The sequence below is a fragment of the Cyprinus carpio genome, chromosome B14 (assembly GCF_018340385.1).
Source record: "Cyprinus carpio isolate SPL01 chromosome B14, ASM1834038v1, whole genome shotgun sequence".
NCBI lineage: Eukaryota > Metazoa > Chordata > Actinopteri > Cypriniformes > Cyprinidae > Cyprinus > Cyprinus carpio.
In genome coordinates, this window is record NC_056610.1 from 25,153,246 (window position 1) to 25,177,137 (window position 23,892).

Consider the following 23,892-nt stretch of genomic DNA (forward strand, 5'->3'; position numbering starts at 1 on the left):
TCACCAGTAGTTGCGGTGTTCAGGCTTTGTTTTATTATTTGTCGACAGCCATGAATTGACGTTTTTCCATCAGGAAACTCTGGCTGTGTGTCAAAACCTAATCAGCTTTTTTTTGGGCTATAGTGAATCACCAATATTTTTGGTGCATCATTTGTGAATCAATAACGTTTGGGGGTATCAAAAGATCCATAGTCAATCATCAAAATTTTGGGGGCATCGCAGGATCCATTGTCATCCATTGCCTTTTTGGGTCATCAAGTTATCATTGTCAGTCAACAATATTTTGGGGTATCATTTTTTGGGGCATTATAAGATCTGTTGTCAATCACCAATATTTTTGGGGCATCATTTATGAATCAACAATATTTTTGGGGCGTCGTAAGATCTATTGTCAATGACTAATATTATTAGGCTGTAAAAGTTTAATTGTCAATGACCATAAATTTTTTGGGACATAAAGTTCAATCGCCAATATTTTTTGGCGTCAAAGTATCAATCATTGTCAATCCACCACACATTTTAGGACGGCAAATGTAGCTTTATTCCGAGTCTTTCCTAAGATTCCCAAAAATGCTGCTGACTCACCAGCTGCTTGGACGCTTGATTCTCCTGCAACTTATTGAGTGTTTGTGTTTCTCCTCGCACTTGGCTCAGTATTTTGCATACGTTTAGTGGTTTGTTGCTCTTTGAATGTTTGGCCAAAGTGCTTGCTGCATGTATATTTCACTCCCAAACGAAGAGAACCTATGATACTGTAGAATTACAGTAGAGGTGGTCGGCACCCACTGAGTGTTTTTGCACGGGTATGAAAGTCAGCATGACCCTGTGTTTACAATCTATTTTGCTGATATATATTTTTATTTACATTGCTGATATTTTATATGATATATTTATATTGATTTATTATATTGCTGATAATTTAGGAAGGGTTGAGGAATTTCTGAGATGAAGCAAGTTTATTATGAAGGATTTTTGAAGAACATGTTTTTTCATTAATCTTTTGCATTTATGCATTTGGCTGATGCTTTATCCAAAGTGACGTACATTGCATTCAGTGTATGCATATGATCGATTCGAACCCATTCCTTCCCAGCTCATTGAACCCATGACCGTTGCATTGCTAGTGCCATGTTTGAGCAACAAGAGTCCTTGCTGATTGTTTATAAAATGCTATCTATTTCGAATTTATAATCAAATAAAAGTGCTGCACAGCAGAGGTTTTGGGGCATCAGAGTATAATTTCAAATCGAACATTTTTAAAGACATTAATAAAACTTTCAGAGGTGGATCAAGTTATTAAATGTGGATGAATAATTATGAAGACAAATGTGTTTCAACTGCATTTATGCAATTGTCCAGTGCTTTTGTCTGGCATTCGATGTATGCTTTTGACCAGTTCATGCATTCCCTGGGAACTGAACCATGGACCGTTGCATTGCTAGTGCCATGTTTGAGATGATCGTTCATTATAACGTGTGCTACAAAGTAAAATGGTGCCTGTGTTGTTTGTTTTCAGGGTGTTTCATCAGTCCGTTAAAGCTGCATGATGACAACACTGTGGTCTCAGAGACACGGATGGATTTGATGGAGGACCTCGCTGTGTAGGTTGTGAGGCTTTAACCCCATCAACTTTCAAGGTCCAGTTCTTCAGTCCACTGGTCCTCTGTGTTCGTCGAAGGGAGGAACGGTCACTCATCGACTCATCGTGATGATGCACGGGTGTCTACGCAGGATGCCCCTCTCAGGGTTTGAGCATGCACAGTAAACATCTCTGAGCGCCCCTCTTGACCCGCAGGACACAGATCATGGCCCAGACCCAGCCTGCTGCAGGGCAAACGCTTATACTGCCGCGAGTGGGTCTTCCACAAGATCCAGCACTGATTCAGGAGAAAAACAGGAAAACAGCAAACCTCAGCGGCAGCGGGAACCACAGAGCCGCTCAACCCTGTCAGCGGGGCGGGGAAGGGCGGCTCCTGGGGGGTCCTGCTGGTCGGCGGTCCAGGCAGTGGGAAAAGACAGCTCTGTGTACAGAGTTACTGTGGCCCCAGTTCGGTTCAACGGCGTCCACCGAGGCCTTCACCAGCACTGCCTGGGCTTCCAACTTCTGCCGGGCCGAGGACTCGGACACACTGTGCGTGTGAGCGGCTTAGTCCGCGGGACTGGTGTCTCAGATTACGCCGGTCAGGACTCGTGCCGGAATACGAGGAGGAAAGTGAGAGAGAGCCGGCGGTCCCAGAGCGCACTGCAGCCGGGAGAGATTGAAAGAAACCCAGCGGAGACGTTCAAGAGGTGAGCAGCATTCGTTTGGCATTCAGAGGAGTAGATCTTTCACTTACAGCTTCAGGTGAGGTGGTGTAGTGGTTACAGCTCTGCGCTTTAAGGCTTAATTAATGAACTACTGTACCATCAGATCAAGACACTGAACTTCTGGTTACTACAAAAGTAGAGTGTTATGATAAAAATTACATAAAAACCTCCAAAACAGTTCAGATTTTATAGGGCCCTAAAAATAACTTTTTTGTTAAAAATTTAATAAATTGATGTAAATATAAAGTATTTTTTCTTACAGTATTTACTGTGAAATAAAAAGAGTAATCAAAATTTTTCCAAAAAAAGTGGAAAACTTTCAACTCTGTGAGCCTGGTTTTATCCAAAGTTCATATTTTTTGTTGTGCAAATGAGTGCATATTTAATTTAGATATTGTCATATTTGCATAAATAAACAAATCTTGTGTGAAAACTGTGATTAATCATCTGGTGAAAGTATTTATTAGTGCAAATATTTATCCTGTTGTGCTGTTTTGACATAAATATACATATTTTAAAATTATAAATAGTAATATTTTTCTGTCATAATTTGTTAACGTTAAACCAAATGTTTTAATTTTGGCAGTTGTAGTGAAGACTTGACTTCTCTGTGTATGTTTCAAATGAAAAGGTTGAATACTAGAGTGCTCTCAGCAGCTCTGGAGATCAAAGAGAGAGCAGACGCTGAAACACCACGAGCATCACACGTGCTTTAGTGTGCGCAGATGAAACTCATTCACTCGGATTCACCCTGCTTCGCAGAAATCAGTGGTGTGTGTGTGTGTGTGTGTGTGTGTGTGTGTGTGTGTTGACGTGACCTCGAGTGAAGGTCTCCACACATGAACTCTGCAGTTCTGCTGAATTTGAGGGAAGATCTGTAGATGATTGTAAGAGCTGTATGTTTGTGTCAAAAGATCTGGTTCATTCAGTATCAGTTCTTTCTACTGTTCAACAGTTTACAATTTAAAATAAGTGTTTTCTCTGTGAATATCTGTTAAAGTGTAATTATTTCTGTGATCAAAGCTGTATTTTCAGCATCATTACTCCAGTCTTCAGGTGTCACATGATCTTCAGAAATCATTCTAATATGATGATTTGCTGCTCAAGAAACATTTCTGATTATTATCAATGTTGAACACAGTCGTGCTGCGCAATATTTTTGTGGAAACCATCATGCATTTTATTTTTCAGGATTCACAGATGAACAGAAAGTTCAAAAAACAGCATTTGTTTGCAATAGAACCTCTTTTGTAACATTATAAATGTCTTTGCTTTTGATCAATTTATTGCGTACTTACTGAAAAGAGTATCAGTTTCTTTAAAAAAAGTCAGTAATGTGTAGAGATCTGTAAAGAATATAAAAGTGAAGGACAGTGGGAGGAAGTCATAAATGTTGAAAGTTGACAGAATAACTTCAGGTGTGCAGTGGGGTTGTAATTACTGAAAAAAGTGTTTAAAAAGGTTTTTGTTGTAATTAAAACAGAATGTGTTTGTGTGCTGTTTGAGGTCAGGTTGGGTGCAGCTCGTGTTGATTCACAGGGTTTTGTGTGTAGCCATGATCTTCCAGACCTCAGATGAGGATGTGGTGTTGTTGTGGCAGGAAATGCACCAATGTGATGGTAAACTGAAGCCCATCGATGGGGTCCGTGTTTTACCGCAGGCAGGTTTAAGAGCTTTCACCACTGACCAGTCATTCCGGGGACATCTTCAAACATCTTAACGTGTCAAGAACTGTTTTCAGATATATAAATTATAATTTGTGCAAATGGAAGCCCTGTGTTATGTGAGTGTTTTGTCAGTGTGGACTGAACATTCATCTAAAGCAGAATTGTTCCAGTACAGTCAGGGTTTATAGGGGGCTGGTGGTGTGGTGTAGGGACTAATGAAGGAGAACAGGGTGGAGCTCAGTCCGTCTCTGTCGTTCTCTGAGAGATGATCAGCAGCAGGTTTGTAGTCGATGGTTCAGACCACTTTAGACGAGCGAGACAGTCTCTCTCTCTCTCTCTGAGCTGGGAATCTGTGAACGCCCTCTCAGCCTGCATTTCCACAGAACAATGATGTAATTGATTATGATACATGAACATTGTGATGTTGGTTTGCTGGTTTGAATATCAGGGTAAGTTAACTCAGTGTCTTTTTACGCAGGCATTGGTAAATGATGCGGCACAGATGAGAGCCTGGTTCACTTTTCTCTAGAGTTTCCTGGTTCTACTAAATTGACTTTTAGGCGATTTTATTTCCTAGCACTTTTCACAATGCAGTTTGTAACAGCTTTACAGAAGGTTGTGATGTTAATGTTTTATACTATTTTATTATCTCCCATGCCTTAGTAGTTGCATGTAACAGATTAGAGCTGGACAATAATGTAGTTACATTTTATGAAAATGAGAAATGTTGCCTTGACAACAAGCTAAAATAAATGTGTAGTTTGGTGGTATTAAGGAGAAATAGTTCACGATGTGGTGTAAGTACTATTCAGCGACGTGTGTCACTGCTGCAGTTAAATGAATCATGTCTCTGTTGTTTCTGATTTTGACTGCTACCTGACTATCTGCTGTGTTTTCTCTGCTCTAGTGCATGCTGGGAGATTTCAGGCCATGCGCCCACACATGTGCACAAAACACACTTTGTGTCTGAGCGTCGCTCTGTTAATGTGTGTGTTGTGTGAAGTGGGCCGAATGAGACTCTGTGAACTGACACATTCAGACTCATCTGTGTGTTCGGTCAGATACAGTATTACAGTAATGGAGCAGTGAGATGATGATGAGACACACATGTGCACATTAGTCATGATTTTACTGTACAAATATCAGATTTAAAAACAAAACAAAACCTCATGTCAGTCTTCTGTAGGGATCAGATAGCAGTGACTCCATCTAATCGAGTCCATTTAACTGATATAATGACAGAAAACAAACAAGAGAAATAAGTGGACAGACAGAGATGAACTACAACTAAATTGTACAGAATTGTCTTATACATATTATATGTTCAGAAATAATACAAGGAAAATGCTTGTTTGAAAAAATTCTCAAACGTCAAGGTAGTTCATAACTGAAGGTATAACACCAGTAGACTATTAAAACTATAAATGTTCTGTAAAAACAATGAACAGCAGCTTTCAGTCTGTGACCATGATGCATACATGAAATATCAGACGTACAGTAGTAGTTCTTTACAGGTTTTTTATTAGATTGCTCAATGTTTTTCTATGTAAACATGGACGTGTTTGACTGTTGCGCTCGCGTCTCTTGCAGCGGATCATGCATGAAACGGCATTATAAAAACACAGCGCTCAAGTTAAATGAAGTTCAGCTCCCATCTTCTTGCGTTTTTTTCTTATTCCAATCCACGGCCCGCATCGCATCTTGTCAGCACAAAAGCACTTTCTGTGTGAATGACGGCTAGTGATATATATTCCACTCACAGTCCTTCACAAAGCACGTCAAACGTGAGGGGGTTAATTACATGTGCCGACATACGGTTGGATCATTCTTTTCTCTTTACTGTTATCACTGGCATATTGTCAAAATGTCTTATTCTAATGTTTGGTAATATTTCTATTCGAAATCAGGATTCTTTGATTTATACAAAAAAATTGTGCCAAAACATGAACTCATGAACTTCATCTACAGAGTGCTCTGAATCAATTTCATCAGCATTTCATCAAAAAACTATCATCAGAGATCTTCACTACAGCCCGAGTCCGAAAAAAAAAAAAGTTTGGTTTTAACATGAAGAAATTGTGACAGAAAGTTACTGTTGCACAGTAGAATGTACTGAAACAACAATAATAATTTGATTAGTTATATTATTAAAAATGTAATAATACAGTTTTAACTAAAAAAGTTTTCTTCTGATTTTTAAACAGTTAAGGTCTGTTGTACAGATCTTTTTTTGCCAAAAACATGAAAGAATTGTTCAATTTGATCACATTTTAAAAGGGAAATCTGTGTGTCACCATTTTTTTTTTTTTTTTTTTTTTTTTTTTTTTTTTTGATAATACATTTGTATTAAATCACAAAACGGTATCCACTTTCTGAAAAAAAAAACAACGACAAAAAACTAATTTAGCTCTAGGGCTGTATTATAGTTAAATTTTAAAATAAAATAATTCAGTTGTTTTATAAATTAAATTAATTCATATACTTTTGATTATTAAAAACATAAATCACTCACATTTTTATTATGCATAAAATTTAAGCTAGATTCTGTATAATTGTTCATATTGCTATTCTTGTTATTATTTTGAATATGTTATATTTTTGTATTTCTTTTCTTTTTTAATTATTGTAACAATTTATTTAAATGACGTTGTAATGATAATTGTCTTTTAAAACTGACATACTATTAATTTTGCCATGAGTATCGCTATTGCAGCTGATATGGCAGTCAATCAATCAATAAAAAAAATAAATGGAAAATACAAAATTTTGGGGAAAATAATAAAACCGGTTTTTTTTTTTTGAATCACTAGCAAATAACTTGCTGAATCTGACCATGTTTTGTTTTAAAAGATGCTATATCCATCTGTATGTGTGTGTGTGTTGCTGCAGGTGTGTGTTGCTGCCGCTGCTGGGCTGTAAGGCTCCGTCTCAGGCTCTGTTTGTGCTGGTGGACTCAGTGGACGAGGGCTGTTTTGACCGGAGACAGAGATCAGAGGTCAGCAAACATCGCCGAGCTGCTGCTGGCCGCCCGATCACGAGCTCTTCCCGCCCTGGCTTCTGCTCATCTGCTCGGCACGCCGGCAGAAACAAACACATCACCAAACTCTTCACAGGTGACCATCTCTACCTCCACCTGATTATTTCCTGCATTTACATCACGCACCAGATCACATTACAGACCTTGAGATTGAGAGAGTGTGTGTGTGTGCGGTGCATCAGGGAGTCTGTTATTGTGTTACTTTGCATAAAAAATGAATTATGTTACATAATTGGTTTCTATTTTAGGACTAATGTTGATTTGAAAACATAAATGTGTCCCAGTGCTAGAAAGTAAAGGCGTTGTGTGTGTTTGTGTGTGTGAGTCAGTGGAGATCAGGCTGGATGAGTTTTTCTCAGGCCTGCAGCAGGAAATCAGCAGCAGATGTGTGAATATTTCTAATGAGCAGAGAGACAGCGAGCGTGTGTGTTATGTGAGGACAGATAAACGCGGCTGTTTGATTTGGCCGTACAGATTCAGTCTGAAAGAAAACACCTCATTGACAGAGTTTGTTAAATCTGTTGTGTGATTTTCTCTGACATTTCTACAAACCCTTTGCTTTTTATTCATTTTAGTACCACTCTATTCTTTCTTTCTTTCTTTTTTTATGTGAAATTAATCTCAAACATTGTATACGTTTTTAGTTTTTAAAAAATATATTTTAACTTGGATTTCAAGTTATTTTTCCATGAAAAGAACTGTTGAATCTGGCATGGCACTACAAAAACAAACACTTTCTCAATATGTCTTGCACCAAAACAGTCTTGATTGAGTTTACATTGGCACTTATTATGAGCATCTTTTGGCTTGTTGATTGGGCTTTGCTCATAAAGCGTTCCAGAATATGAAGTTATTAAAGTGGGAAGGTGCGGGTTGTGGTATTTTTGGTCTTATTTGCATTTGGATTTTGAGCTTGTTCTGGTTTGCTAGTTTTTTTCCTAACAATATCTGCCAGCAGGAATGAGTCAACATTTATTCATTTTTCCCTGTGATTTTCTTGCACCACTGAAATATGTAATTTAAATGAATGGTTGACCCAAATATGAAAATTGTGTTGAAACTGTCCTCACCCTCAGGTCATTCAAGATCAGGATGAGTTTGTTTCTTCATCAGGTTTGTAGAAATGTAGCACTGCATCAGTGTCTCAGCAATGGATGCTCTGCAGTGAATGGGGCCGTGCCGTCAGAATGAGAGTCCAAACAGCTGATAAAAACATCACAATACAGCTTGTTTGTTTCAGCTTTTGTCTTCTCCAGATGTGAACTGATGGACTGGAGTGCTGTGGATTACTTGTGGATTATTGTGATGTTTTATCAGCTGTTTGGCGGCACCCATTCACGGGGGTGCAGAGCATCCATTGCAGAGCCCAAGTGTGTACGTGGCCATTGAGACATTTGAATCTGTGCTACTGACGTGTAAATGTGTTTTTGGATGAGACATTTTTACTGTACAGTTTAGTTTTAATAAATGCTCTTTTCTTCACTGTGGATTTGACTTTCAAAAGTTGCAGTTTTTTTCTTTTTTTTTTTTTTTATAAAACACCTGAAAATATGAGCTTCTCTCTCTGTATTTCATCTGCCATGTGTTCATTATTTTTGCAAACCACAAGCTGATATTAGTGTTGAATTGTTCAGTTGGGCAGTCAATTGGCGATTGTTTGTGTTGTGTTTCTGATGACATCACAGCTGGATTGAGAAGAAATTGTGTGTGTGTGTGTGTGTGTGTGTGTGTGTGTGTGTGTGTGTGTGTGTGTGTGTGTGTGTGTGTGTGTGTGGTGGCTCACAGTAAACATCCGTGAGTAGTAAACACTGACCTTAGACCAAAAGATCAACTGAAATCCCAAAGGTGGTTCGTGTCCAGCATTACAATCAGATGCATTTAACCGCAGATTATAAACACCTGCTCTAAAGTCAACACGACATCGACATCCATTCTGTTTACATTCTGAATAACACTCTCCTGCTCTGATTGTACTCATTACTTCATTGTCTGCTAATGAAAGGCTGCTGGTGGCAAATGTAATATTAGCTAGTAACATCACGGGCAAATACAGCAATGATCAGATGCTGATAGATAAAATCATGACTCGTCCTGTATGATTTCAGTTACTTTTATTTTAAAAGATTTCTACTTCAAATAAATGCTGTTCTTTTGAACTTTCTATTCATCTGTGTGTCCTGAAAAAAAAAGATTTCTACTTCAAATAAATGCTGTTCTTTTGAACTTTCTATTCATCTGTGAATCCTGAAAAATAAAATGTATCACAATTTCCACAAAAAAAATACTGTGCAGCACAACTGTTTTCAACATTGATAATAATCAGAAATGTTTCTTGAGCAGCAGATCATCCATATTAGAATGATTTCTGAAGATCATGTGACACTGAAGAATAGAGTAATGATGCTGAAAATACAGCTGCACAATCACAGAAATACATTACACTTTAACAGAGATTCACACAGAAAACAGCTGTTTTAACTTCATACAGAGATTTTCACAGTGTTTCTGAAAGCATTCAGTTGCGTTGAGCTTCTTTAAGGAATAAATGTAAGAGTCAGTTTATGATCTTCTTCACAGTATTCAGAGTCTGATTGAGACAGCTTCTGTGTTCTGTGAGTCGGGTCAGATGTCAGATTCACCCGCACACACGACTATTCATTAATGCGTTTGACCGTTAGCGCTGTTTGGGTGTGAGGGGCCGATCTCTGTGACCTCTGTGCCGTTCCCATGGTGACGGGGGCTCAGGGGTCAAAGGCTAATCTGTGGTAAACAGTGCAGAACTGTCATGTGTCGCTCTGCTGCCGGTGAAAACGAGTTTGAAGTGTGGTTAGCACAATAGCAACATCTAATTTAAGCTAAAAAAACCAATGGAATTAGTTGTTCTTAATACAAATTTCAATACCGGATCAGAAGCTAATATGCACACAGAGTGTTATCACTTCAGACGCTTCATCACGCTGCGCGATTTGATGAGTGAATGACATCGTTCTGCTATTTAAAATGCAATCACAACTAGCATTTTTCAGCTTTTCACACACAAATCACAGTGACGAAGCGCAAACACACATACAGTGATGTTCAGCAGAGTCACATTGGAAAACTGTTATTTAAAGTCTATTTTACACCTGAAAATAAACAACTTTTATGATTTTTATTTTCAAAGTTTTTTTTCTTTCTTAAATCTGAAGAATTTAAAATAGCTGTTTTCTGTGTGAATCTCTGTTAAAGTGTAATTTATTTCTGTGATGCGCAGCTGTATTTTCAGCATCATTACTCCAGTCTTCAGTGTCACATGATCTTCAGAAATCATTCTAATATGATGATGAGTGCTGCTCAGTTTTATATCAGCTGTTATTGGTACTGCTGTGTGTACACACTCACCTAAAGGATTATTAAGAACACCATACTAATACTGTGTTTGACCCCCTTTCGCCTTCAGAACTGCCTTAATTCTACGTGGCATTGATTCAACAAGGTGCTGAAAGCATTCTTTAGAAATGTTGGTCCATATTGATAGGATAGCATCTTGCAGTTGATGGAGATTTGTGGGATGACATCCAGGGCACGAAGCTCCCGTTCCACCACATCCCAAAAGATGCTCTATTGGATTGAGATCTGGTGATGTACAGTGAAACTCATTGTCATGTTCAAGAAACCAATTTGAAAGGATTCGAGCTTTGTGACATGGTGCATTATCCTGCTGGAAGTAACCATCAGAGGATGGGTACATGGTGGTCATAATGGGATGGACATGGTCAGAAACAATGCTCAGGTAGGCCGTGGCATTCAAACGATGCCCAATTGGCACTAAGGGCCTAAAGTGTGCCAAGGAAAAACATCCCCCACACCATTACACCACCACCACCAGCCTGCACAGTGGTAAACAAGGCATGATGGATCCATGTTCTCATTCTGTTTACGCCAAATTCTGACTCTACCATCTGAATGTCTCAACAGAAATCGAGACTCATCAGACCAGGCAAACATTTTCCCAGTCTTCAACTGTCCAATTTTGGTGGAGCTCGTGCAAATTGTAGCCTCTTTTTCCTATCTGTAGTGGAGATGAGTGGTACCCGGTGGGGTCTTCCGCTGTTGTAGCCCATCCGCCTCAAGGTTGTGCGTGTTGTGGCTTCACAAATGCTTTGCTGCATACCTCGGTTGTAACGAGTGGTTATTTCAGTCAAAGTTGCTCTTCTATCAGCTTGAATCAGTCGGCACCATTCTCCTCTGGACCTCTAGCATCAACAAAGGCATTTTCACCCACAGGGACTGCCACATACTGGATGTTTTTCCCTTTTCACACCATTCTTTGTAAACCCTAGAAATGGTTGTGCGTAAAAATCCCAGTAACTGAGCAGATTGTTAAATACTCAGACCGGCCCGTCTGGCACCAAAAACCATGCCACGCTCAAAATTGCTTAAATCACCTTTCTTCCCCATTCTGACATTCAGTTTGGAGTTTCAGGGGATTGTCTTGACCAGGACCCCACTTAAACACCACACTGCATTGAAGCAACCTGCCATGTGATTGGTTGATTAGATAATTGCATTAATGAGAAATTGAACAGGTTGGCCTAATCCTTCAATACCATGACTTAGTGGGTCCTAATGGTTAGAGAGTCGGACTCCCAATCGAAGGGTTGTGAGTTCGAGTCTCGGGCCGGCAGGAATTGTGGGTGGGGGGAGTGCATGTACAGTTCTCTCTCCACCTTCAATACCATGACTTAGGTGGCCCTTGAGCAAGGCATCAACCCCCAACTGCTCCCCGGGCGCCGCAGCATAAATGGCTGCCCCCCTGCTCGGGTGTGTGTTTCACAGTGTGTGTGGTGTGTTCACTGCTCTGTGTGTGCTGCACTTCGGATGGGTTAAATGCAGAGCACGAATTCTGAGTATGGGTCACCATACTTGGCTGAATGTCACGTCACATGGTATTTGCTTTTGCTTTTTTTTCTAATCCTTTAGGTGAGTGTATATTGGCACAGTGATCAGCTAGAAACACTGAAAAGGGCACTTCATGACAAAAAGTTTGCTGACTGTAATATGCTTTTGAATCACTCATATATGAATGGTTCATTTTCCCCTTTCAGTGCTGGGAATCACCACAGATCAGAAAGAAAAACACACACACACACACTCACACGCACACGCACTCTCTCACACATACACACACCACACAACCACATATCTATCAAACACACACACACACACACACACACACACACATACTCACTCACTCTCTCTCTCTCGCTCTCTCTCTCTCTCTCTCTCTCTATCTCACTCACACACACACACACACACTCACACACACAGGCCCCTTGTCCACAGGTGAGGTGTATGTCTGCTCCCCGAGCGTCTCCACAATCTTCAAGTTTCCTTCCCTTGGAATTTCTTTCTCTTTCTCTTTCTGGTCAGGTTGTGTTATATTGTTGTTGGTGACAGGCCAGACTCTCCAGCGTGAGGTCCAGGAGTGTTAGTGTGTGCGATCATATCCCATCATGCTCTAGACTGCTGATTCTGTCTTAGAAATGGCAGTTCTTTTAAAAACGGCGTCAAAGCCGCACCCTTCATCTTCTGTCCATCTCTCCAGAGAGGAACACGGCACACATTAACCTTGAGCTGGCAGAGCAAACCCTCTGAAGTGATGGAGAAGAGAGATGTTGTGTTAAATGACTGAAGTGCAGCTCGTTCATGCTGGCAGAGAGAGCAGGAAGAGTCTGGTGTCTCTGTCTTTCCTGCAAACATCCTGATCCTTGAGCTGTCATCGGACTGATGATGAGCCTCTGTTCTGATTGGATGAGGCTTTTTAACATTTGTTTTTTTTTTTTTTTTTTTTGGACAATTGTTTGGATTGGACTTAACAAACCTACACAGGAAAAAAAAAAATACTATTTCAGTCTTTCTACATCAAAAATTTCATATTTAATTTGTGTTACTTGCCACTTCTTTTATAATTATTCTTTTATCTATTGTTGCATTCATGTTGAATTGATACAAAGTAATTCATAAAACTGCATAAAAGTGGCTGCAAGGTACATAAATGTAAAATAAAAATTACAAAATAAAAACAAAAGGAAAATTTTATTGTATTATTTTACCATAACCTAAAAAAATCAGTATTTAAGGGAAAAAAAAAAAAAAAAAAAAAAACTATATATATATATAATATATATATATATATATATATATATATATATATATACACTTTATACATTATTTTATAATATTTAAAATAATGTAATGTAATTACATTTTTTTAAATTAATTAATAATATAGATAAAAATGAAGTAATAAAGTTTCACTTGTTTCAAACTCAGAACAGTGAAATCAGATGCATTTTTCATCTGTAATTTGAACAATACTCCATACAATGTAGTTTGTATTTAACTGTAGCTGTATGCAGTGAGAAAGTGAAGTTAGAGTAAAAATAGCTAGTGCACTGTTATACTACAGTATCATTGCATCTGACTCAACAATAGTGCAGCAGTCTTTCATCTCAGTCTGCAGCAGAGAACATGTCTGTACATGATTTGATGTTTGTATATAATGATTTTAGTTCTCTATCTCTGTGAGAGCGGCCCGGGTCCTCTGACTCAACACACTGCTGAAGCGCTTGTGTGTAATCTGAACACTGTATTTGGATCCGAACACACACACTAGAGCTCTGAATTGGGCAGCTTGCGTTTGGGAAGTTTGCTGATTCAAGTGTATTTTAGGAAACTTTGCTCGACTGGCGTAATTACAAACGCGGAGCAGCGGACGCTTGCATGTTTTCGGGCGGCGAGGGCGAGCGATGTTTCATTCATGCAGAACCCTCACCGCATGTACAGAGAGCGAGTTAAAATAGCAAGTCATCAAGACACACATGTGCCTGGGGTTTAGGGTTTCTGTGCCGGACTATTTCAGACGGACTGGAAAGACCACATCAACAGAAGATGATCTCAGAAACACCCTCTGAACTCAGACGCAGGCCTGCAACTAATGACTGTTTTGATCATTGACTAATCTAGCGATGATCTTACCTATAATGTTCATGTCAGCTCTGCTCAGATGTAGGGCTCCCTGTAGTACTGGAGTCCGGGCTCGAGACATTTTTCTGTCGTCTCAGACTCGGTGTTTGCATTCGGACTTGTCTCTGACTCGGTCATTGGACTCGCCAAATGTTCTGATCAGTCCAGCAATATGCTTTTTTCCCTTCAAAACAAAACCACATTTGCACCTGAAAATGCATGGAAAACGACAGGTGCACCGCTTTCTCCTTTTAATCTACAAAGACCTCCTCACCATGAACACTAAGAATTCTCACCAAAGGAAAAATCCATTTCTAAGCCACCATGACCTGCTCTCCATGAAGACGCAGAACTTTCAGCAAAGGATAAATGGATTTCGAACTCTAAAAATCCCTTGCAGTAGCTCTGCTACTAAATTCATTTAAAAAATGGCTATCCTTGTACAGCTATGATCACCTGTTTCTCCATCTTTCTTAGCTTTCTTTTTCTCTTACAGGAAAGGATGACGCTGATTTGTTGATTCTTGTCACATGACCAGCGGTGCACTTGCTGCGTTCTGAAAAGTTTAGATGTTTCTAATTCAATTTTTTACCTGTTAGAGTGTGTTGTTATTTAACGTCAACACCTACCCCAGCCTTAAACTTACCCTTTACAATAATGAAATACTAATTATGTTGTATAGTTTGACAAAAATTATACTGTATTTATGTGCACATGCCCAGTAGCGCCAAATGTATCCCTTCTATCCCATTGCGTGTGCGCTGCGCGAAGTCATCAGTCATTATAATTTTTGACCGCCGACATGATGTCAGCAAACCGCAGCATTATAAAGTAAATTAAATGTTAATAAAGTACATAAGCATTATTATAATAATAATTTATTATTAAAAATTATTATTATTATTATTATATAGCCTGTATTATTTTTGCTTCTTGTTTTAAATTGCATTTTAAATCGCAATCATAAATTGTTCTTTGAAAAATTGAAATGCACTGATATAACTACACTGACGATCAGATGAGCATATAACTTGAACTGAATTGATCCGAATAATGACTCTCTTGTCATAATTGATTCATTTTGCAACATTGACACTTATTATAACATTGTTATGTTCTTGTGTGTTACTGTAAAGCTGCTGTGAAACGATCTGTATTCTATAAACCGCCATAGAAACTGCTTCAGGCGATTAGACCTTAGACTTTGGGATCTTGGCAAATCTGAGCACAGTTTGAGACATTATTGAGACGTGTGAGAATACAGAGATTATTTTATTTCTTTTCTCAGGAGAAGCATCTGAGAAGCGGGAGACTTGAGCAAAAGTTTAATTCTCATTGCAGACAGTTAAGATGTTGAGGAGATCTCGTTTGTGAAATCTCTTTCCTGTGGGAACACAAGCTGTCTGTATACATGCATGTGAAGTTCACACACCCAAGTGTTGCTCACAAAGGCCACTCCTTAGGTAAGCACACCTGTCTGTCGCTCTGCCGCATGATTGATGAATTCATTTATGGTGGAAGATCCAGTTTCCTCCCAAACAGACAAGACAAGACAAATTGTGATCCGTTAAAATAGATCTGTGTGAATACAGCCTGTTAAACCTGCTGCTGTCATCAACAATAATGTGCAGAAAAAAAAAAAAGAAAAATCCCTGACTGCCCTTGAAAAAAAAATATTACATTAGGGCTGTGCAATTATTTGAAAAACGGTTTCGATTTCGATTCGGGCCTCCAACGATTATGAAAATACAATAACTGAGATAAAATGATTATTGGGCCCCATTCCGCCCCTTTTTGCAGCACTGTGCTTTCGTTCCTCCATAAAAGCCCGATTTCCTGTGCTAACCAGTAAAATCATGTAACATGACATTTGCAAAATGGGAAGTATATTTATTTTAGTTGTATCTTTTTATTCTATTGTATTTATCCTTTGCTTTTTTATTACTGACAGTTTAATTATTTTCAATAAGAAAATTCATATTTGATATGTATCACTTTCTTTAAATAAATCACTCATATAAAGTTTTGGTCATATGGCACCCTCATAATTGTGTTAAATAATCGTGATTACAATATTGACCAAAAAAATCGTGATTATGATTTTTGCCATAATCGAGCAGCCCCTATATTACAAGCTTTATTCATATCAATACAGGTCTATACCGCTAAAATAATATGCTATATAAATTTAACAGGTGAAGTTAAACTACTACCAAAAAATTTACATATTTCATACTAATATATTATTTGATCTCATTAAAAATCAGACATAATTTTGTTATTTGTTTTGATTAAATATTTAGTGAAATAAAGGAGCAGAATGTTTTCTCTAATGACAGTTTGGTAAAACCGACAGAAAAATACGTTTAATAATTCTGGAATAGAAAGATCTGAAAGAAAACAACTTCAGATATGATCACAGTGCAATTATGTGAGGAAAGAGGAGAGATTTTTTTTTATGATTGTATAGATTGAATTTATACCCAAATTTATACTCGTAAATACTCGTTTATTGCTTGCAATGTTTGTTTGTTCCCCTTTATTACCTTATATTTGCTTATGATAATAACAATATGTTTAATATATAGCACCTTTCCCAAGCTCAAGGACACTGTACAAAAGCAGTAACACAATAGACAGTCGATTCACATAATCATAAACAGTCATTTCACAATCAACTAATCAATTAGTCAAATTAAGTGGACAGTAGACATTTGCCCAGTCCGGGGATAGCCATGAATGCAGTTGCATTTCATGGTATAATTATATACTGGAAACAGAAATACATAATATAATATAGGTAACAAAAGGATAGTGTCAATAAATATTGAGAATGGGGAGAATAAGAATAATTTGGAACAGAATCACGGTTTCTCTTCATTAGAAACATGAAAAACAGATTCAGATTGCGCAGCGACATCCTCTCAGGGTTTCCTCGACCTCCCGCCTCTGATTGAAAGTACATGTGTTTGGGAGGATACTGAACACATAATGAAAGAGGTTTAGTTGGCTCCAGGTTTTTTTAGAAGTCTAAAAAGATGAACGCTTGAAATGCCTCCAGTATTTACTAGACAGTAATTTGTAATCTGTATTCTAAACCCGGTGAACTCTTTAACCAGTGGCGGCTTTCCAAACCCAACATCCCTTCAACCCACTTAAACAGATGAGTTAGTTACGTGCAGGACCCGCCGGCCAAATAACATATTTGGGTCATCTGTTCCAATGCCCCACTTTTAGTCCCCCTACAAGGCCCCTTCCTCTTTCAGCCTTTCTATTTCCTTCATCTGGAGTCGCACAAAGGCTGAAGGCTTGGAGACTGTTGTGTGTTTTGATGGCAGGGTGAAGGTCTGGGTCAGTTCGTTCACTAATGACAAAAACAAGCCTCAGACGCACCGGGGCTCAACGAGAGAACATGGGTTGTAAACTGCACTACATGCTAGTGGCCATTCTGACTTCATTTAAAGGTTTTTATGGTGAACTGGAGCAATATGTTATGCAATAGAGCGCAACAGTCAGGTTTTGGAAGTAAAAAATGTAATTCGGTTTCACCAGAGAGCTTGATTTTTAACACTGACAGATAAATCTTCAAAGACAGACCTGTTGTGAGCTCGGAGGTTGTTAATCTACTGTATGTGCTTTTGTTGAACCCTTCTGTACACATTAATTCAACTTATTTTTTTAAGGAATCATGTTTAATAGCAGAATTCATTGTTAAAACTACATTACCCATGATGCTGTAGAGAAAATTCCACCAGAATTGCAGTGAGCAGATTGCGCCAAAATACATATTCAGCTCCACCGATCCCATGAAGCACTGCAAATTACGTATTCGAGTCACATAAATACGTATTTTGCAATGAACATTGTTTGTATAGACACAACCAACAACTTTAAAATTTTTAGATTTCACCATTGTTTTAATTTGATGAATGTAATTTGAATGCTTCATGGGATTGTAGTACTTCTCTCACTAAAGCCGTTAAGCACACAGTCTTGTTCTTATTGTTCATACTTTTGTCTCATTGTTCGATTTGCATATTTACTTCAAATCAAAGTTTATAATGTTGTGATTCTCATCTTAGCTGGTTGGCTTGGTTCATGGCTTATAATGCTTTAACAAAGACTTAAAATCCCTGTGGGAAAATTACTTCCAGAACCACCATCGCTGAAAAGTGGGTGGGCTCTAATGAACTCTCTAACTGGATATTAAAAGCCAATGGTATGAAGGAGAAGAGGAAAAAATATGGCATGAAGGCGGGATGATTGTCCACAGGTGTGCCTCTGTTGTCATTCATGCCCCGGTTTAGATTTCACACAGGTTTTATTTGGGAAACCTCAGCTGTTGACGGCAGCCTCAGGCCTTCAGCACCAAAGACAAAGAAAAAATAACTCCTGAGCCCTTTCAGAAAGATGGACGTTATATAATCTTATTCAAAGGGGTTTTGTGAACTTTTCAGACTGTAAGGGACCAGCCAGGAAAGATGTAATCTGTATTCTGTTTTTGTGTTGTTGGTTTTTCTTTCTGAAAGACTGAAACACTTTTCTGGGGTTTGGCTGAAAAGAGTATTGTATTAACTTGGGATTGGGATACTTACTCTTTCCCATAGAAAATTGACTCATATAGATCCTATGAGTGAGCGACCAATTAAATTATATGGAAAAGGAATGTTTTTCTGCTCTCCCACCAGTGGGGCTACAGAAGGATTGAGACATATGTGAACGACCTTAGAGGAGTTCATGTTTTTTTCCTTTCCTTTGAACTCGGCATGTCTTGAGTCCATGGGAACTGTAAATAAAATCTGTGCATAGAATGCTCAATCTGCCCTTTGGGACTCTTGTAAACATGCATGCAGATCCCGAAAAAAACTATGGAATTTACACTTCTCTGAAGCAGAATGCCTTGACATCTGTTGGCATAAGTGCTTGTTTGTAAAACCCTTGGTTCAGCCGTGTTTTATTTTGAAAAATTCTTTTTACAGTTTATGTGAAACTCTCGAGTGTGCTAAATACTTTGTGAAGTTGCAGATGTGACCTAGTTCTGCCACAGGAATCATTACACGTCTTGTTTTATTTTTTAGAGAAAACAAAGCAAATTCCAATCATCCTTTCTGCAGGAAATCTGCCTTTATCTGTCACTGCTGGTCTTGAGTTTTGTATATTGTGCATGAAGATGAAGGTCGCTGTGTGTGTGTGTGTGTGTGTGTGTGTGTGTGTGTGTGTGTGTGTGTGTGTGTGTGTGTGTGTGTGTGTGTGTGTTTGCAAGGCTGCTGATACAGTTGAGTGCATAAGTTTACATTCCTCTTGTGGTATCTGCCAGATGTTTAACATTTAAAAATAATGCATTTTGTTTTTTATTTAGTTTTGGCTTGAAGAATCTGTTTCACATAACAGATACATTCCACAAAGCAAAAGAACAACTGAATGAACATAAATGGTCCTGTTTTGAGTAGAGAAGCTGCCACTGTTCTTTGGAAAAAGCTTTTCGCAATTGAGGGAGGCTCATACAAAATACACAAAAACTACAATAGGTGCAAATATTTATTAATAACAATAAGACACACTAGGAACCAAGGGAGTGAAAACTTTTGTAAACAGGATAAATAGTGTAAATTGTTATTATTTTGTCTTGTGGGAAATATACACATATCTTTATTTGTGTGTGTGTGTGTATATATATATATATATATATATATTTTATGAATTCTGTAATTTAGGAGACAAAAGGGGTATGCAAACACGACTGTAAATTTTTTATTTTTTAACACCCGTCTTTGCAAAGCGAATCTAATTTGTTTACCTAAAGCTTAATCTTTTTTGAAAAACACATCAGATTGTAGCTGACATCACCAGATAAAATATGCGAAGTCAGTGTTGTCTGCTTGTGTCCCAGTTTTCTAGAATTCAGTAAATGCTATGAAATTCTCAGGCTGATACTCATCTTACTTATTTTTTTTCTCTAGATTTTGTCTCTGTTTCTTCATCGAAAAACCTCACTGTGACCAAATGTGACACTAGCAATCTTCTGTACGGACTTCAGGCCAAACTAATCACCTTTTGTCTCTGTCCTTCTTTTAGGATTCAGAAAGATCAGCCTAGATGACTTACGGAAGGCCTACATCGTAAAAGATGTGCAGCAATACATCCTTCACCGCCTAGACCAGGAGGAGGCCCTGCGACAACACCTCACAAAGGAGACAGCAGAGATGCTGAATCAGCTTCACATCAAGAGCAGTGGCTGCTTCCTGTACCTTGAGCGAGTTCTTGATGGAGTGGTTGAGAGCTTCATCATGCTGCGGGAAATCCGAGACATCCCGGGAACACTGAATGGACTCTACCTTTGGCTCTGCCAGAGACTGTTTGTCAGAAAGCAGTTCGCCAAAGTCCAGCCCATCCTTAATGTGATTCTGGCTGCCTGCAGGCCGCTGACTGTCAAGGAGCTCTATCATGCAGTCTGGACTAAAAACATGACTTTGACAATGGAGGACTTCCAGAAGAAGATGGACATTCTCTCCAAGTTGCTTATTGATGGACTTGGCAGTTCTAAGATCTTATTTCACTACAGCTTTGCTGAATGGCTCCTGGATGTTAAACACTGCACACAAAAATACCTTTGCAATGCAGCAGAAGGACATCGAATGATGGCCATGAGTTACACGTGCAGAGCAAAACAGCTTAAACCTCTAGAGGTGCAGGAGTTTGCCTATCACCTGATCAACTCGAACCTGCAGATCGAGCCCTTTAATCTTGCCCTTTGGATGGTGTGGAATGGCACCCCTGCTAAAGACTCCCTGTCCACTTCAATCCCAAAAGAACAGGAGGTACTCCAACTACTAGTCAAAGCTGGGGCTCACGTCAGCAATGAAGATGACCATGCTTCCTGCATTTTGCAACAGGCCTTGGAACGTGAGGACTCTATTCGAACCCTACTAGATAATGGCGCTTCTGTTAATCAAACTGACTCCAATGGAAGAACTCTTTTAGCCAATGCAGCCTACAGTGGAAATCTGGACGTCGTGAACCTTCTCATATCCAGAAGAGCCAACATGGAGTTGAAGGACAACCATGGACAGACAGCACTCACTCTGGCAGCTAGACAAGGCCACACCAAGGTGGTCAACTGTCTCATCGGGTGTGATGCTAACATCAATCACACAGACCATGATGGGTGGACCGCCCTTAGGTCTGCAGCCTGGGGAGGTCACTCGGAAGTTGTGTCTGCGCTCCTGTATGCAGGTGCTAAAGTGGACTGCGCAGATGCTGACAGTAGGACTGCCCTGAGAGCTGCCGCTTGGGGAGGTCATGAAGATATTGTCCTCAACCTTCTTCAGCATGGAGCCGAAGTCAACAAGGTGGATAATGAAGGACGAACGGCGTTGATTGCTGCAGCATACATGGGCCACAGAGAAATTGTCGAGCATCTACTGGATCATGGAGCTGAGGTCAACCATGAGGATGTGGATGGCAGGACGGCGCTCTCCGTTGCTGCTCTTTGTGTTCCAGCCAGCAAAGGCCACGGTTCGGTCGTGAGCCTGCTGATTGACCGTGGAGCAGAGGTGGACCACTGCGACAAGGACTGCATGACCCCACTTTTGGTGGCTGCCTACGAAGGCCATGTGGATGTGGTTGATCTGCTTCTAGAAGGAGGAGCGGATGTTGATCACACTGATAATAATGGTAGAACACCTTTGCTTGCTGCAGCATCTATGGGACATGCTTCGGTTGTCAACACTCTGCTTTTCTGGGGTGCGGCAGTGGACAGTATTGACAGTGAAGGCAGGACCGTGCTGAGCATTGCATCTGCACAGGGAAACGTGGAAGTTGTCCGAACTCTGCTGGACAGAGGACTGGATGAAAACCACAGAGATGATGCAGGCTGGACGCCGTTGCACATGGCCGCTTTTGAGGGACACAGACAAGTTTGTGATGCTCTTATTGAACAAGGTGCCCGCTGCACAGAGGTTGACAATGATGGACGTATCCCTTTGATTCTCTCTGCTCAAGAGGGTCATTACGACTGTGTGCACATCTTGCTGGAGAACAAGTCGTGTATTGACCAGAGAGGGTACGATGGGAGAAATGCTATCCGAGTTGCAGCACTAGAAAGGCACAGAGACATTGTGGAGTTGTTGCTGAGCCACGGGGCGGATATTGACTTCAAAGATGCAGACGGTCGCCCAACTCTTTACATCCTGGCACTTGAGAATCAGCTAGCCATGGCGGAGTACTTCCTCGAAAACAGAGCCAATGTTGAGGCCAGTGATTTGGAAGGAAGAACTGCCTTGCATGTGTCATGTTGGCAAGGACATGTAGAGATGGTCAGGTTACTAATCAACTACCATGCGGATGTGAACTCATGTGATAATGAGAAACGTTCTGCCCTCCAGTCGGCAGCTTGGCAGGGTCACATAAAGATTGTTAAAACCTTGATTGACAATGGCACCATTGTAGACCACACATGCAACCAGGGTGCTACAGCTCTGGGTATCGCCGCTCAAGAGGGGCACATTGATGTGGTTCAGACTCTTCTAGAGCATGGTGCGGATCCGAACCACGCTGATCAGTTTGGACGCACTGCCATGAGAGTGGCAGCCAAGGGTGGTCACACCTCCATAATCAAACTCTTGGAGAAATATGGCGCCACGAGTCTCAATGGCTGCAACCCGTCTCCTGTTCACACCATGGAGCAGCAAACACCTGCTTCAGTTGCTGGGAAAGTGCAGTCACTCACTATAAAGTCCAGCAGCTCTGGAAGCACAGGAGCTGGTGACGTGCATTCAGCAGGGCGAAGACAATCCAACGGACCTGTTCATGCTTTCAGCTCACCATCAGAGTCTCCAGACTCAACAGTAGACCGGCAAAAGTCCTCTCTCTCCAATAACTCACTCAAAAGTTCAAAGAACTCTTCGTTGAGGACCACCTCATCCACTGCGACTGCCCAGACTGTCCCCATTGACAGCGTCCATGCCCTTTCTTTTATTGAACAGATCCAGCAGCATTCACTGCCTCGCAGTCGCAGTCGTCAATCCATCGTTTCTCCCTCCTCCACCACCAGGTCCATCGGCACTCAGCCTGGCTCTCCAACCAGTGAGTATGATTGGAGTCAGGTCAAGCCAGGCCTCAAGTCCACCAAAGCGTCCAAGAATGGCCAAAACTGCTCAAACAAAGGAACATCTGGTGAGAAGAAGAAGAGCAAGAATGGCTCTTATTCGCAGAGCCAGGTTCTTGAGTATGAACTGACTCAGTTTGATAAAAAGCTTGTGCTCAGTAAGCCAGTGTCCAACATTGCAGTTAAAGATCCTCAATGTAAGATCATGGTGGGAAGATCCAGCACTCTGGATTCTGTCCAATCGCAGGAGCAGTTTTACATTCAGCCCCAGAGCTGTGCAGAGAAGAAGAGGAATGGTATTATGACCAACCCCAACTACCACCTACAGGGAAACCAGGTTTTTTTTGGGAGAGTTTCAGTCCCCAGAACTGCTCCCAGCAGGGGCCACCAGGACCTTCTGGACAATTACCCAATAGGGGAGACGGAATTAAGCCTGAAACAAGCCTTACAGCTTCAGATTGAAGGATCGGACTCTGGGTTAAACTGCAAAAAAGACGCCGTTATAACTGGTGAGCACTTGACATTTAAAGACTATTTTGTGGCTGAAAGCACATTTGTAACTTAAATTCACAATATTATTAGATTGTCATGTATATTTACAGGGTATTATTACATAAAGCTGTAATTTTGAAGTGTTTATAGCAGTGAGGTTTTTATATATATATATATATATATATAGAGAGAGAGAGAGAGAGAGAGAGAGAGAGAGAGAATATAAAGCCTTTGTCTTTAAAAAAGCTTATGTCAGTGGTTCTCAAACTATGGTA

At 40.0% G+C, this 23,892-nt stretch overlaps 1 protein-coding gene across 2 annotated transcripts in view; it reads left to right on the plus strand.

Moving 5' to 3' along the window:
- The window catches only part of LOC109106743 (ankyrin repeat domain-containing protein 50-like), a 176,528-nt gene that overhangs the window by 150,905 nt on the left and 1,731 nt on the right, over positions 1-23,892 (plus strand). Inside the window, exons 3-4 of one of the 2 annotated variants that reach the window (XM_042738718.1) lie at positions 6,864-7,087; positions 20,095-23,634. In XM_042738718.1, the coding sequence (XP_042594652.1) occupies positions 6,864-7,087; positions 20,095-23,634 (3,764 nt within the window). Of the gene's footprint in view, positions 1-6,863; positions 7,088-15,378; positions 15,483-20,094; positions 23,635-23,892 lie in introns of those variants that run through there. The other variant, XM_042738719.1, reaches the window with a different exon arrangement.